The 13,691-nt window shown below is 47.3% G+C and overlaps 1 protein-coding gene and 1 pseudogene across 1 annotated transcript; both read left to right on the forward strand.

The window, feature by feature from the left end:
• The first annotated feature begins 8,888 nt into the window (after positions 1 to 8,888).
• LOC133900300 (uncharacterized) lies at positions 8,889 to 10,479 on the forward strand (annotated as a pseudogene).
• Positions 10,480 to 10,666: 187 nt separating this feature from the next.
• Positions 10,667 to 13,438, forward strand: LOC133899998 (pentatricopeptide repeat-containing protein At4g13650-like). The gene has a single exon (XM_062341063.1). The coding sequence runs from the start codon at positions 10,725 to 10,727 to the stop codon at positions 13,152 to 13,154; it is 2,430 nt and encodes an 809-aa protein (XP_062197047.1). The 5' UTR covers positions 10,667 to 10,724; the 3' UTR covers positions 13,155 to 13,438.
• The last annotated feature ends 253 nt before the right edge of the window (positions 13,439 to 13,691 follow it).

Here is a 13,691-nt window from a genome sequence, read left to right on the forward strand (position 1 = left end):
TGTTCGGTGTCGTGACAGGCTCCCGGGCACTACCGAGTTTCGGGGTGCTCCGGGTAATCCCATCGCTCGAGCTGCTCGAGTAGTCCGGAGCTCGGGCCCCCGGAGCGGGCTGTCGGTGCTCGGTCTGGTCTGTCATACCCGGGCACCACCAAACCATAGGACCTCTGGGTTATGCCTCTGACCGCTCTTGTCCGCCGGTTTGGGTATTCGAGAGGTCTCGGGTTGAAAACGAGAGCAGTCTATAGCAAGTACCGCACTGACAGAGCGCACCAGACAAAGAAATCCTATTTTTTCTCTTAAGTCACAGGCTGGCGATCACGAGCAGCTCGGCCGCGAGGGCTTCAATGCCCCGGTCTCTGGTCGGCTCCAGGGTCCTCGGGCGGTCCTACCACTTAGGCATGGGTGGTCGAGATCACCCGACCCTAGGAGCCTCGTATGCCTCTGGGCACTCGGGCGCTCCGTTAAAAGAATCGAGTCCCCGGGCACCCGAGCTCGGAAGCACATCCCTCCTGGATCGATGAGCCGGAAGGCCGACAGCTGTCCGGTGAGTGGTTATATTCAGACAAGTCTGCTTTAAGTAAATTTATGTCCTCGAGTCACTCTCGGGGGCTCTCGCGGTTTAATCTGTTCGGCGAGGTGGCCTCCTCGCACGCAAAACCCTGCCGCGTGACTACTTTTTCCCAGAACGACAGAACGGTCTGCAGAAAAGAGTAGCGTGCTTGCGATAACGTCTGACCGAAGCCCTTCGTGGTGGTCGTGGTGTTCGGTCCGCTTTTAAGGACCCCGAGCACTACCGAGTCCTCGGGTGCCCTGGGTAATCCTATCGCTCGAGCTACTCGGGTAGTCCGGAGCTCAGGTCTCGGGGGCGGGCTGTCAGTGCTCGGCTTGGCCCGTTTAAAGCCCGGGCACCACCGGACCGCGAGGACTCTTGGTCACATTCTCGCCCGCACGCGTCTCCCTTCTACTAACTGAGTGGTCGCAAAGTGAAAAAGTGTTCATCAGGCACGGCGTGTTCCGAGCGGGATCGATCCATCTCCCGGGCAAAGAAGTCTGTGTCTTTGTTCTTAACTTAGGCGATGCGGATTCGTGAGAGCTTGAAGGCCGACTGTGCCAGCAACAACGATCAAGACAACTTCATCCTCGGGGACGGGAAGGTCGGGAACGGCCCGACTGAGTACTCCCCGGGACTTCGAAGTAAAACATCGGAAGAAGCATCGAACACACAGAGAAACTGGAGTTGCGAGCCCAGGGAAAAACAGCCATTTAATATTCACAGGATATTTCCAAGGCATTTTCTAAGGGTTCACTCCTACATCTACAACAAAAGAAAAGAGGCTACAAAAGATCTAGTCGGCGGCAGAGGCGTCGGCTGAATCCTCTGAGTCATCCCCGGGGACTGACGGCGGTGGCACCTCTCGCCTGAAGCCGGCCGCCACCTCGGCGGCGGTACTCCGGACCGCTGCCCGGGCAGCCTCCCCCTCAGCCTCGACCACTCCCTCCCGCGCCGGCTCCAGTGGGAAGTTCGGGTCCCTGCTTCGGTAGCAGGCCAGGACGTGCTCGGCCACTGCATGCGCCAAGCCACGTCCCTCCCGGGCGGCGAGTTCCTGGACCGCCCAAGGCAGGGCCTCGAGGCGCTCGCAGACCTGCTGCAGCCCCAACACTTGTCGTGCGGGGCCGTCGCCCTTCGAGTCGCCGGCCTCACCGCCACAGCACCCTCCTGACCCTCCGGCACCAGCAGCTTCCTAATCTTGTCCGCCGCCTCCTCGTTCCTCAGACGAGACTCCGGCAAAATGCTGTCCGAAGTCTTGTCCCGGCGACCTCCTCCAGCCCTCGTCATCTCGACAGGATGGAAGGTGTTTTTTTTTTGGTGGTGAAGGAAGAGGGAAGGAAGAATGCTCCGGTTGCCTGAGAATCCCCTAAAGGCTTCGGAGCACGAAGAAGGCAAGAGCACAAGTGCAAGAGAGCGTAAAAAGGGGAACGGACCGATCCGTTCCCCCTTTTATATCTCAAAATTCAAAAACTGCCGCCCGAACGGTTCGCTCGGCGAAGCGTCGCCTCGATCGGCACAAACTGCCAGGCGAATCTCCCGCCGATCGCGCGATGTCAGCGGTTGCCAGGCGTATTTTCCTCGATCTGCGCGGCGACCGCGCGTGCCGCCCGTATGGTTATCATACCCTTCAGAAGTTGTGTGGACACGCGTCCACTCATTTTCCCGTTGGAACGTACTTGAGGTCTAGGTCCGCAAGGGCCACCTCTCGAAAGCTTGCCACATGGCGTCCGCGCCAGCCTTGGCCTCGGTCGCGACGAAGGGCCCATCCGCAGTCTCCGTCCCGTCGGCTACCAACGGGCCCGGGGGCTACTGTCGGTGTATTCAGAACCAGGGGTCCCTAAGTCCCGAGACCAGGCCGGCCATCCACCACATGTCACCGCCCTGCAAGGTAAGAAGAAGCTAAGTCCCGGGAGAAGGTGCTCGGGGCCGCCGCCTCTGGTTCCCGAGCACCCTAGTTCCCCGATGATCCGCAGAGCCCAAATACCAAGAAGGAAGTGCTCGGGAGAGAGTACTCGGGGCTGCACGTGGCAGCCCCCGAGGACTCGGTGCCCCGAAGGTCCCACCGAAGTGCTCGGGAGAGAGTGCTCGGGGCTGCACGTGGCAGCCCCCGAGGACTCGGTTCCCCGAAGGTCTCACTCAAGTACTCGGGGGAGAGTGATCGGGGCTGCACGTGGCAGCCCCCGAGGACTCGGTTCCTCGAAGGTTCGCGCAAGATCATTCGACGACCCGAAGGGTCCCGTCGTCAGGGTGTCATCCAGTCAAAGGCCCAATGCCGCATTTAATAGGCACGCGCGGCCTGACATCCTGACATCCTGACATTCTCAGCTGCCCACGCCCCAGTGTCAGACCCTGCCATGCACTGGCAGGAGGGGGGGCGTGGGTCCATTAAATGCACGGGTCCCGTCCCGTTTCATCCGGGTGCCTCGGGATAACGTTGCCAAGATCAAAGTGCTCCGTCTGCCACCCTGCCATGGCGGAAGAACAAGACAGGATGGGCGCCCCGGACACATCTGAGGCTGCCCGGCGGGCCCCCTTTATGGCACCCGAGGGCTTCCACAGTGGCGGGTGGTCGGATGCGCGCCGCATTTCTCCACCGCCCCTGTCACTTCGTCGAGATGAAATGATTACGCCTTTCTCCGTGGCACCTTGACATTCGCATCCCCTCTTTCCCATTCAGGATATGTTGAGGTCGGCGCGCCTATAAAAGGAAAGGATGGAGAACACTAAAAAAGAGAGGACCCCCCGACGAACAAGACCGAAGGAACCGAAAGTGTGTGAAGAAGAGGACGCAGACGCTCGAACCAGCTTAAGCCAAGCTAGAACATGAGAGCCTCAAGCTCTTTGTAAACGGCTCTCCCCTTAGAACCAGATACATCCTTGAAGAATTCCCTTCAAGGATAAATATAGAGCTCACACAGGAGTAGGGTGTTACGCCTCCGTGCGGCCCGAACCTGTCTAAACCTCAGTGCACCCATCTTTTCCTCGCATTAGGGCAATCATCTCCCGCCAGCCATCGCATTTGTTTCCGTTCCCACTTATTTCCCAAACAAGATTTTCAAAAAATCTACTTTTATAGTTTCTAGTAATTTTTAATGTCTCAAATAAATTTTCAAAAATCAGAAAAAAAAATCACTAATATTCTTCTCAGATGATGTACTAATTTATAAAAATATTTTCAACCTTAGGTTATTTGATGAAAGATTAAGTTCCTTTATAATGCTCTATGTATTTTTATAATTGGATATGATATTTCTTTTTAATTCAATTTAAACTCAAACAAATTCAAACATGCACAAATTCATCTAAATGTTGCACAAATAAGGGGCAAGTTTATCAAAAGATCATCATAATCGTCTAAGCTCATCAAATCCATCCAACTATACAGTATGCTGACTCATCATATTCATTATAATCCCATCAAACAAATAGAAAACTAGTCCATCTCATCAATTCAAACCAAATAAAAAATTATATCATCTTATCTAAAAACAAGAATGGTCCTATCCTATTTAACATCTAACTCCAACCAAACGCATCGTTAGTATTTAGGTTTATCTTAGAAACGTTACGGATTCATTTGGTTAGTTAAGTTGTACTGTTGTAACCATGACAAATCGACCTTATTTAGTTACGTATTTTAAGGAAAAGAAACAGAGCTTTTTATAAAAAAACATGTGCACGCTGCATCCACCATATCACAAAATTATGAAATCTAGAGACAATGGTACGTGTTTAGAAAACATGTTTGTTATTCCAAATATTTGTCAAAACCAACCTTTGGAGATATATTAGCCATAAGAGACCTCCTTGGTGAAAATTTTTGTGCTTAGAAATTGTCACCTCTGGTTTGAATCCCGAGTCCGCTACTACTTGTAGAAATATAATCTCTACTATATAAAACAGGTGTTGGTTCTCACGTCACCTCTTACATTACTCTCCTCCCATGTAATAAAAAAAAAGAATTTCTCCTGTGCCGTTGAAAGTTAATCCATTCCCTTATATGCCACTAAAACATGTGTCAACTATATGTGTATCTCTCATCTTTATGAAGATCGATTCATCTGAGTCCATCACAATTAGATTCACATGTCATTGACATATCAAAAGAATAGATGAATTTTCAGTAGCACATAACAAATTTTATTCTAATAAAAACCTCTGAACTTCGAATAATATATCCACATTTTGTTATCCACTATTATTATTCAACTTCCTATCTCATTATTAGCTATAGATATAAGACATATACTAATAAAAATAAATACAAAAATTAGTAAATAATCTCTTTATTTTTTTATCCTATCTGAAACCAAACTACGAGTATCGCTTTCGACATATTTATTCGACAATGCTTTTACGACATATTTACATCTTCATACCTTAGCTAGTCTAAACAAAATATGTGCTTAATGAGAACAATGTTTTGTTTTTTCTACTCATATATAGACATCACAGTTGGAACTGGGGGGGTGGGGGGCGTAGGTTATGCATCCGGTCGGTGCGGGTGCAGTCTAAAATCGCCTCCAGCGAGGCCGACGCCGGCGACGCGGGATCCGCCGCCGTTCCCGTCTCCTTTAGGAGTCCAGATCTTTCGTGGCCAAACTTCCTGGAACCCAACCCTGTTGCGCTTCGTGCCTGCGTACTAAGCGTGCCAACTTGGTGCTAAAGCATGAAAAACCTCGCATCAAGCTCCTTGATGATCAATGGCATGAAACCAAATCTAGCATAACAGTTGCTTTTATTACCCAACTACAAGTTATTGTACAGATGTGTTTTCCTCGGCTAATGAGAAAAATTACACGAATCTTGAAAAGCAAAGCAATTTTCGTCGTCAAAAGCTTGTGCTTACTGGGGCCAAATACATAGTTGTCCAAGCTCAAGAAAACGAGCGCCACTACAACAGCTTCAGTAAGTTCGATGCAACGATGAGTAGTGGCGTGATCCAGCTATATGCGGATGAACAAATGAGACGATGGGAAATCAAACAAAACATTTCAAAGTTTGGTTAGGGCAACGATTTGTTGTTGTTCTGGAACGAGACGAAGATTTAGGACATATATATAGAAAAACTAGTCTGTACTCTCAGAGTACATACTCCTTACTATGATATACCATATACATGAATTGGATATACTCCTTTATCACGATTAGTTGCGTTCGGCGTCGTTGCGATTGATTTATTATGCGTTCCGCTCGGTTATCGGTCAAATGCGGTCGGTTTTAAATGATGCGGCTCGGTTGGTATGTGTATGCTTGGTTAGGGTTAGTTAAAGTGGTTAGTGTCGGTTAGGGTTCATTTTTAGGTTGTTAGGGTTGGTTAGTGTCCGATAGCGTTGGTTAGCGTCTAGTACTTAGTTTGGCTCAATGTTTACTCGCTGCTGGAATTTGTGGAGTGCTAATAGGATGATATATGTTGTTGTGCAGTAATCGATGGCAGATAGAGATGTGGTGTGGTAGTATGGGGACAATTTGGTCTCAAGGTTTATGTGCAATTACTTCAATAAGGAAAAGAAAGGCGGTTGTGCCACAAGGTGGAAAGAACATTTGGCAGGACGCGAATCGAATGTTATACATTGGATATGGTGCCTTTAGATGTGCGTGATTACTTCAGGCGTGAGCTAGAGAGGACAAGAGATAAGAGAAAAGGAAGGTCTGAGGAGAGGCTTCGGAGGCAAGAGTCGGTAAGAGTTTAGGTAGATTTGACAAGCGATAATGAGGAGACGGAAGAGGAACAGATGCAGCGTGCCATGGCTTAGTCTAGGGAGGAGGAAGAGTTCATGAGGAGGGAAGGTGAATCCTACGAGCATGAAGGTGGTAGTGGAAGTGTCAGAGTAGGCAATGTGTTAAATAGGATGCTTAGGATGGCATATTCAACTAGAGAGTCACCACCAAGTATTAAGAATTACAATGTTGCTGTAGCAAAAACCTCTGTGCAACAGAGGATTGACACCGGGTCATAGAGTGCGAAGGGAAAGAATACAAAGGATGCTATTGGTTTGGCATGGTCCAAATTTTTTCGCACTTCAAGTATTCCTGGTAGAAGAGTAAACGACGCATTCTTTGTGGTTGCAGTGAAAGAAACACAGAAATAGGGTGAATGATAAAGTTTGTAATGAAATTATTGTTGTCATATTTCTTTTTAATTTTAACTTTTGATCATCTGTTGTATAACAGAAAAGGGTGCAACATCTTCAACTGCCCGAGATATAGATGATAAGTACCTAGACAAGAACGAGAGTGCATTGAAGAAGATATTTGACCAATGGGCAGAGTATGGTGTGACCATCATGTGTGATTCTTGGACTGTATCGACGCACATGAGTATTATTAATTTCCTTTTAAATTGCAATGGTCATATATTTTTTCACAAGTCCGTAGCTGCGACTGGGTACAACCAAGATGCTAAGTATTTGAACAAGGTACATTGTTGTGCTATGTTGTTAATTTAGTATTGCAATTGTTGTATATTTATTTTGTTGATTTGTTTATGTATGAGATAAGATAAGTGATCGATGATATGGGGCCATAAAATATTGTGCAGATCGTGACTGATAACGGGTCCAACTATAAGAAGGCATGTCACGTTCTCAGAAGGGAGTGTCCTGCTATCGCATGGCAGCCTTGTGTAGTGCATACGATAAATTTAATGTTGAAATCAATTGGTGAATTTAGAGATCACGATATTGTCATTCAAAGTGCAAGGTCCATATCATAATGGATGTACAATCATTCAAAGCTCTATGAAATGATGAAGACCACGATTGGTGGAGAGTTGGTGAGGTGGAATGCCACAAGATTTAGCACAAACTATCTATTTCTTGAGAGATTTCTACGCCTAAAGGATAGGTTAATGCAATGGATGGCATCTAGTGACCTGCAACAGTCTCGTTACATAGGTTCTGACATTGAGAGATACGCACATGTTTGCCTATCTAGTTTAACATGGTGGGACAACCTTAAAATGGTTGTCGATTCTGTACTACCGTGGAAGCACTTAATGAGGCTGAAATATATCGAACAAAGTATCGGTCATTCGTTGGTCCGCTCGCTTCATGGATGGCATGTGACGGTAGGACTCCACCTGGCACGAATTACGTTGACATATCTAACCATTACATCTATTTATCTACTTTTCTAAACGTTAGATCACTTTACCTACTTGCAGCGCAATGGTGGTATATGCTCAGTTCATTTGCACCTACACTAACGGTGCTTGTCAGACGCCTAGTGTCTCAGAGTGCGCTTCATCTAGTGGGTGTGAGAGTAATTGGAATACATTTGTATTTATCCACACGAAAGTTCGCAACTGTTTAAGCTACAATAAGCTTCATTAGTTAGTAAATGTAAACTACAACTTGAGAATACAGAATAATTTGGATGCAGGCATCAGGTTGATTGTTGATGATAATCCATTTCAGCGGCTTATAGAACTCACATTGAATGAAGAGAACAATCCGCTCTAAGACTGGATAGAGATCGGTAGATCAAATACTGCCCAAAGCTTGATGAGGAGGACACAGACAATGACATAATCGTACTAACTCGTATGGTGACAGACATAGTAAACCCACATGATTTGCAACGTACACTATCACAATGAGCTGCTAAAATGGTAGGTGACACACACAAGAGAAAGAGGAAGAAGCAATTTACGCATCCAAAGAGGAGCAAGAAGATTAAGGGTAAGGGCAAAAAAAAAGTGCAAAGTGATGAGAGCACGGATAGTGCGTCAAAGAGTCTAACTTACCAAGAGTCTAATGATAGCAGCTCAAAGACAGCTAGCGGTGACGATGACGGTCAGGGAGACGATGCTCCTCCACGCCCATCCTCTTCCGTTGCTCCCGTGCAATTCACTGGTGAGAGTCCGTTTACACATATCGCACAGGACGAAGACCACGGTGCCTCATCCTCACAAAGGCATGTCATACAGGGTGACCATGATGGACCACAAGATTGTGCGAGCTATTCCAGCAACTATGGCATAGAGAGTAGTTTTGGATCGTATCCGTACGACTATTATGTCCCCGATGCTCAGTCAGAGCCTCCTGTTCGATGGGTCTATAAGTGGCAAGGCCCTGAGTTTGATGCCATATTGTAAGGACAATGATCAACCACTTCTGCATGGATGGGACTAAGTTAGGCAGAGTTTAAGACAGAGTTGCTACCTACACGACGGATAATGCTCATATCCACCAAGAGTATAATATAACCGAATATAATCACCCCCTCCGTTAGAAGCTGGTGGTACTGAAGATGATGATAATTTACTTTCTGCAACTACTTTATCTACATATCATGGTATTGTACTAATTTTTTTCCATGTCTCGCCGCCGATGCCATGCCTCACCTCGTGCGCGAGCACCTCTTCTTCGGCGACATCAACGACGCCATCACCGCCCTCACCACCTCCTCCTCCACCAACTTCACCCACGTCCTCTCCGTCGTCAGCTCCGCTTCCATCTCCATCATCACCGACTACCGCCGGGCCTCGCCATCCCCACCGAGGAGGTCCACCACGTAGTCTCCGGCGAGGAGGGCGCGTCGGCAGACTCCACGTTTGCTCTCAGGCGGCTGATGCGAGTGGTGGAGCGTGCCGGGGACGGGCTGCGGGTCACGCAGATGGCCGTGTTGCTGCGGGACACGGAGGAGGAGGACCTGCTCAACCACCTCGAGCCGTACCTTAATTTCATCGATTAGGGCAGGGAGGTAGGGAATGTCCTTGTACATTGCTTCGCCGGGGTCTCCAGGAGGTAGGTACTCTTCTGGCGTCTGAAGCATCGTCAAGCCATGAAATTTGGTTTGACCTGAACAAACTTTATTGTTTTTTGGAACCACTCAAAAGTTATATGTTACTCCTTCCGGTCATAAATTGATCAAGATCTGATTAAACTTTTAAAACTTTAACATCAATAACTTTTAAAATATTTAGTTCGAAAACATAAAAACCATACGTGTGAAAAATACTTTCATAATATTATATTTTTATTAGATATTATAACTATATTCTAATAGAAAATAATGGTAAAAATTACCTGTCGATGACCGTGAAAAATAAAAACGTAATGTATTTTTAACTAGAGTGAGTATATGGCAGAGCGAGGAGGGAGGGGTACATTTTTTAGGCGAAGTACATTATAAATTAAAGATACGATTTTTTGACTTAACCAATTAGACGCCAGCCAGATTTCCCTGATTTCTTACCATTTAGTACTTTCAGGTAACTTCCCTTCTTACTAGTTGTTAAAGATAAGAATCTAACTGTTACAGATGTGATTTTGACTTAACCAATTGGCCGCACATGGAAACTGAATGTTTGTGACACTAACCACTTATAGTAGGCTGCTGGTTGACAATTCCAAATTAGAATTAGATTACCCATATATCGTTTCTGTTTAGTAGTTGATTAGCACAAGCAATTTTACTTGTCATACATGCGTTCAGAATTTCTTTACAACTCGTTGCAGTGCTTCCATCATCGTTGCTTATCTTATGAGATCAGAGAGGAAATCTCTTGAAGGTCTGAATTCTTTTCCTCAGAAGAAAACATGTAAATTTTTCATCTACTCTACTTGAATATTTCTCACGTGGCATGTCTTGCTTATTATTTTCTTCCAGAAACATTAGAATCTTTGAAGGAAATTTCTGAGTTGGCGTGCCCGAATGATGGTTTTCTTGACCAGGTGAGATTCGATTATGATCTGTGTGCAACATATGAACTCCCAGTGGAAATTTCTGATTTGTTATTTAGTTGAATATTCTGTACCCTGCAGTTGAAATTGTTTGAAGAAATGGGCTTCAATCCAGACACTTCAAGTCCTTTGTACAAGCAATTCCGCTTAAAATTATTTGGTTAGTCTTGGTTCATCTTGGCCAACGTGGTGGTTACTAGTTGCCCTAACAATAGGCCCTCTCCATTTTCTCTTTGTTGAGTCTCTCTTTGACTTCTATCACTGAAAACAGTGCCAGTTAGTTTTCCTTCGCTGTTTTATCACGAAGAGATTTTGATTATTTTTTTTAGGATGAGATTTTCTCTTCTTTTCTTTCGTGATTCTCCTCGAAAGTAAGTTATCGAGACGAGAGAAAATAAAGGCTTTTGATTGGGTGGCAAATAAATAAATTCGCCGGAGCAGCCAGCAGCAAGATGCATGGTGTTGAGTAGTAGCTAGCACCAGGCATGAACACCACCAGCCCCGTCAGTTCGCCATCTCTCTCCTTCTCTTCCTTCTCTCCTCGCAATAAGTCCGGCCGGCCCACCTTCCTCGCATTGCGGTTGCTCCAAGCAGCCGTTGCCTCCACCTTCTCCACACTCGCCAGCTGCTGCCCCACCACTCCAACCAGGGACCCCTTCGCCGCCGCCAATGCGCTCTCCACAGCCTCCTCCTCGCCGCCATCCATGGGCTCGCAGCTCCACGCGCGCTTCATAAAGCTCGGCATGGCCGGCGACACCTTCACCATGAACCACCTCCTCACCTTCTACTCCAGGCGCGGGCATCTTGCCAGCGCGCTGGTCGTGTTCGACGAAATGCCGTGCCGGAACCTCGTGTCCTGGACTGCCATGGTGTCCGCCTCCATGTGCAATGGCGCACCTCAGCTGGGACTCGAATTGTTTGTTTCCATGATCAGGAGCGGGTTCTGCCCAAACGAGTTCGCTCTTGCCAGCGTGCTCGGTGCTTGCCAGTCCATGGCCCATGCCAAGCTCGGCCTTTTGCTCCATGGCCTCGCCGCCAAAACTGGCCTGGATGGCAATCCTTACGTGGGGAGCTCGTTGCTGCTCATGTATGCCAAGCATGGGCATATTTCTGCTGCAGAGCACTTGTTTGGAAACATAGTTCTCAAAGACTTGGCATGCTGGAACGCATTGCTGGAGGGCTATGTCTCGAATGGCTGTGGGAACGACGCGATGAGGACGGTGGTTCTGATGCATCAGCGTGGAATAGCATCTGACGTGTTCACTTACATTTCGGCTGTGAAGGCTTCTTCGACCGAGGATGAGCTGAGTTTTGGGCGGCAGCTTCATGGTCTTGTCATCCACAACATGTTCGAGTCTGATACCTCGGTGATGAACGCACTTGTCGATATGTATTTCAAAGCAGGACGGAAGGAAGTTGCCATGGCTATCTTTAGTAAGATTCGACGAAAGGATACCGTTTCTTGGAACACAATGATATCTGGTCTCGCACGTGATGAGGATGAGAAGGCAGTTGCAGGCTGCTTCGCCGACATGGCAAGATGCGGTTGTAAGCCTAATCAAGTTACGTTCTCTACCATGCTGAGGCTGAGTGGCGCTAAAGAGAACGCCTCCCTCGGACTTCAGATCTTTGGCCTTGCCTATTGTCATGGCTACTCTGACAATGTTCTTGTAGCAAATTCAGTCATCAACATGATGTCTAGATGTGGAATGCTCAACTGCGCCTATGGCTTTTTCTGTAACCTTAGTGTCAGAAATATTATGACATGGAATGAGATGATTGCAGGCTATGGTCTGCACAATTGCTCTGAAGATGCACTGAGGCTCTTCCGCAGCTTTGTTTGCTTCGGAGCAAGACCGGGTGAGTTCTCCTATCCAGCTGTTTTGTCTGCCTTCCAACAAGCTCACGATGCAAGGAACCACGAGCAGATCCATGCAGGTATCCTGAAACATGGTTTTGCTTCATGTCAGTTCGTCTCAACTTCACTAATCAAAGCAAAGGCAGCCAGTGGTTCGATTCAGGGTTCACTGAAAGTAATTGGGGACGCTGGAAAGATGGATTTGGTGTCATGGGGAGTCATCATCTCTGCATTCCTGAAGCATGGCCTCAACAATGAGGTCCTTCTTCTTTTCAACTTGTTCAGAAGTGACTGCAGAGAGAAGCCTGATGAGTTCATCCTGGCTACCATCCTGAATGCCTGCGCCAATGCCGCACTGATCAGGCAGTGCAGATGCATCCATTCGCTCGTTGTCAGGACAGGGCACAGCAAGCACTTCTGCGTGGCAAGTGCCTTGGTTGACGCCTACGCAAAGTGCGGTGATATTACTGCTGCTGAAAGCTCTTTCACTTATGTTTCACCGGCAACCGCTGACGCCATTCTGTACAACACCATGCTGACAGCTTATGCCAACCATGGTCTGATCCATGAAGCCCTCAGCCTCCACCAAGGGATGACACAACTTCAAGTGGTTCCAACGCCAGCGACGTTCATCGCAGTCGTCTCAGCGTGCAGCCATCTTGGGCTAGTTGAGCAAGGGAAGCTTCTGTTCAGTTCCATGCTGTCTGAGCACGGCATGAATCTAACAAGGGCCAGTTATGCCTGCCTAGTCGATCTACTGGCACGAAAAGGGCTCCTTGACGAAGCAAAAGGCGTCATCGAGGCAATGCCATTCCAGCCGTGGCCTGTAGTTTGGAGGTCGCTGATGAACGGTTGCTGGATCCATGGGAACAAAGAACTGGGCGTGCTTGCAGCAGAGCAGATCCTGAGAACGGCGCCCAGCAGCGATGGCGCATATGTGTCGCTGTCGAATGTCTACGCTGTAGATGGAGACTGGCAGTCTGCACAGGAGACCAGGAGGAGGATGGCTGAGAATCAAGTGCACAAGGTGCAAGGTTACAGCAGTGTTGAGATTTAGCCATTCAGGGATGTTGCACATAGGGGACTAGGGGTAATAGTCAGAATAACCACGTTAGGGCAAGCAACATTTCGTATCACATTGAATGTGAATAGTGAATACGTTGTTTTGCCAAAAAATTTGATAACAGATAGCCACACACAAGTAATCCTGAAAATAGGTTAGATCAGCTGCTGTTTGGGCAATCGGTGCACACTGCTTGCAAACGCAGAAAGGATGCTGCTGTTTTTTTGGCATTCATAATTGAGATAAGAGAACTTCTAACAATAAAAAATGACGTTTTAAACAACCATCCAGTGATCAGATCATGCAATTCAAGGAGAGGTATAGATCAGCAACCTCAAATCCATTTCGTTTATAAGCAGTGCTCACTAGTATTACAGGGAAAACCTGATCACATATCAGGAATACAATCGGCTAATGATGGCAAATGTGAACTACGTACCTCGGTTGGCACACTCCCATCTGCCCCCCCCCCCCCCCCCCAAAAAAAAAATCTCTCTAAACTGGAAATACTGCTTCTTTGCGTGTCAATAA

The sequence above is a fragment of the Phragmites australis genome, chromosome 19 (assembly GCF_958298935.1).
Source record: "Phragmites australis chromosome 19, lpPhrAust1.1, whole genome shotgun sequence".
Classification (NCBI taxonomy): domain Eukaryota; kingdom Viridiplantae; phylum Streptophyta; class Magnoliopsida; order Poales; family Poaceae; genus Phragmites; species Phragmites australis.

Excerpts from the sequence above, each read along its gene's own strand:
- LOC133899998 (XM_062341063.1), top strand. The coding sequence starts at position 10,725 with ATGAACACCACCAGCCCCGTCAGTTCGCCATCTCTCTCCTTCTCTTCC.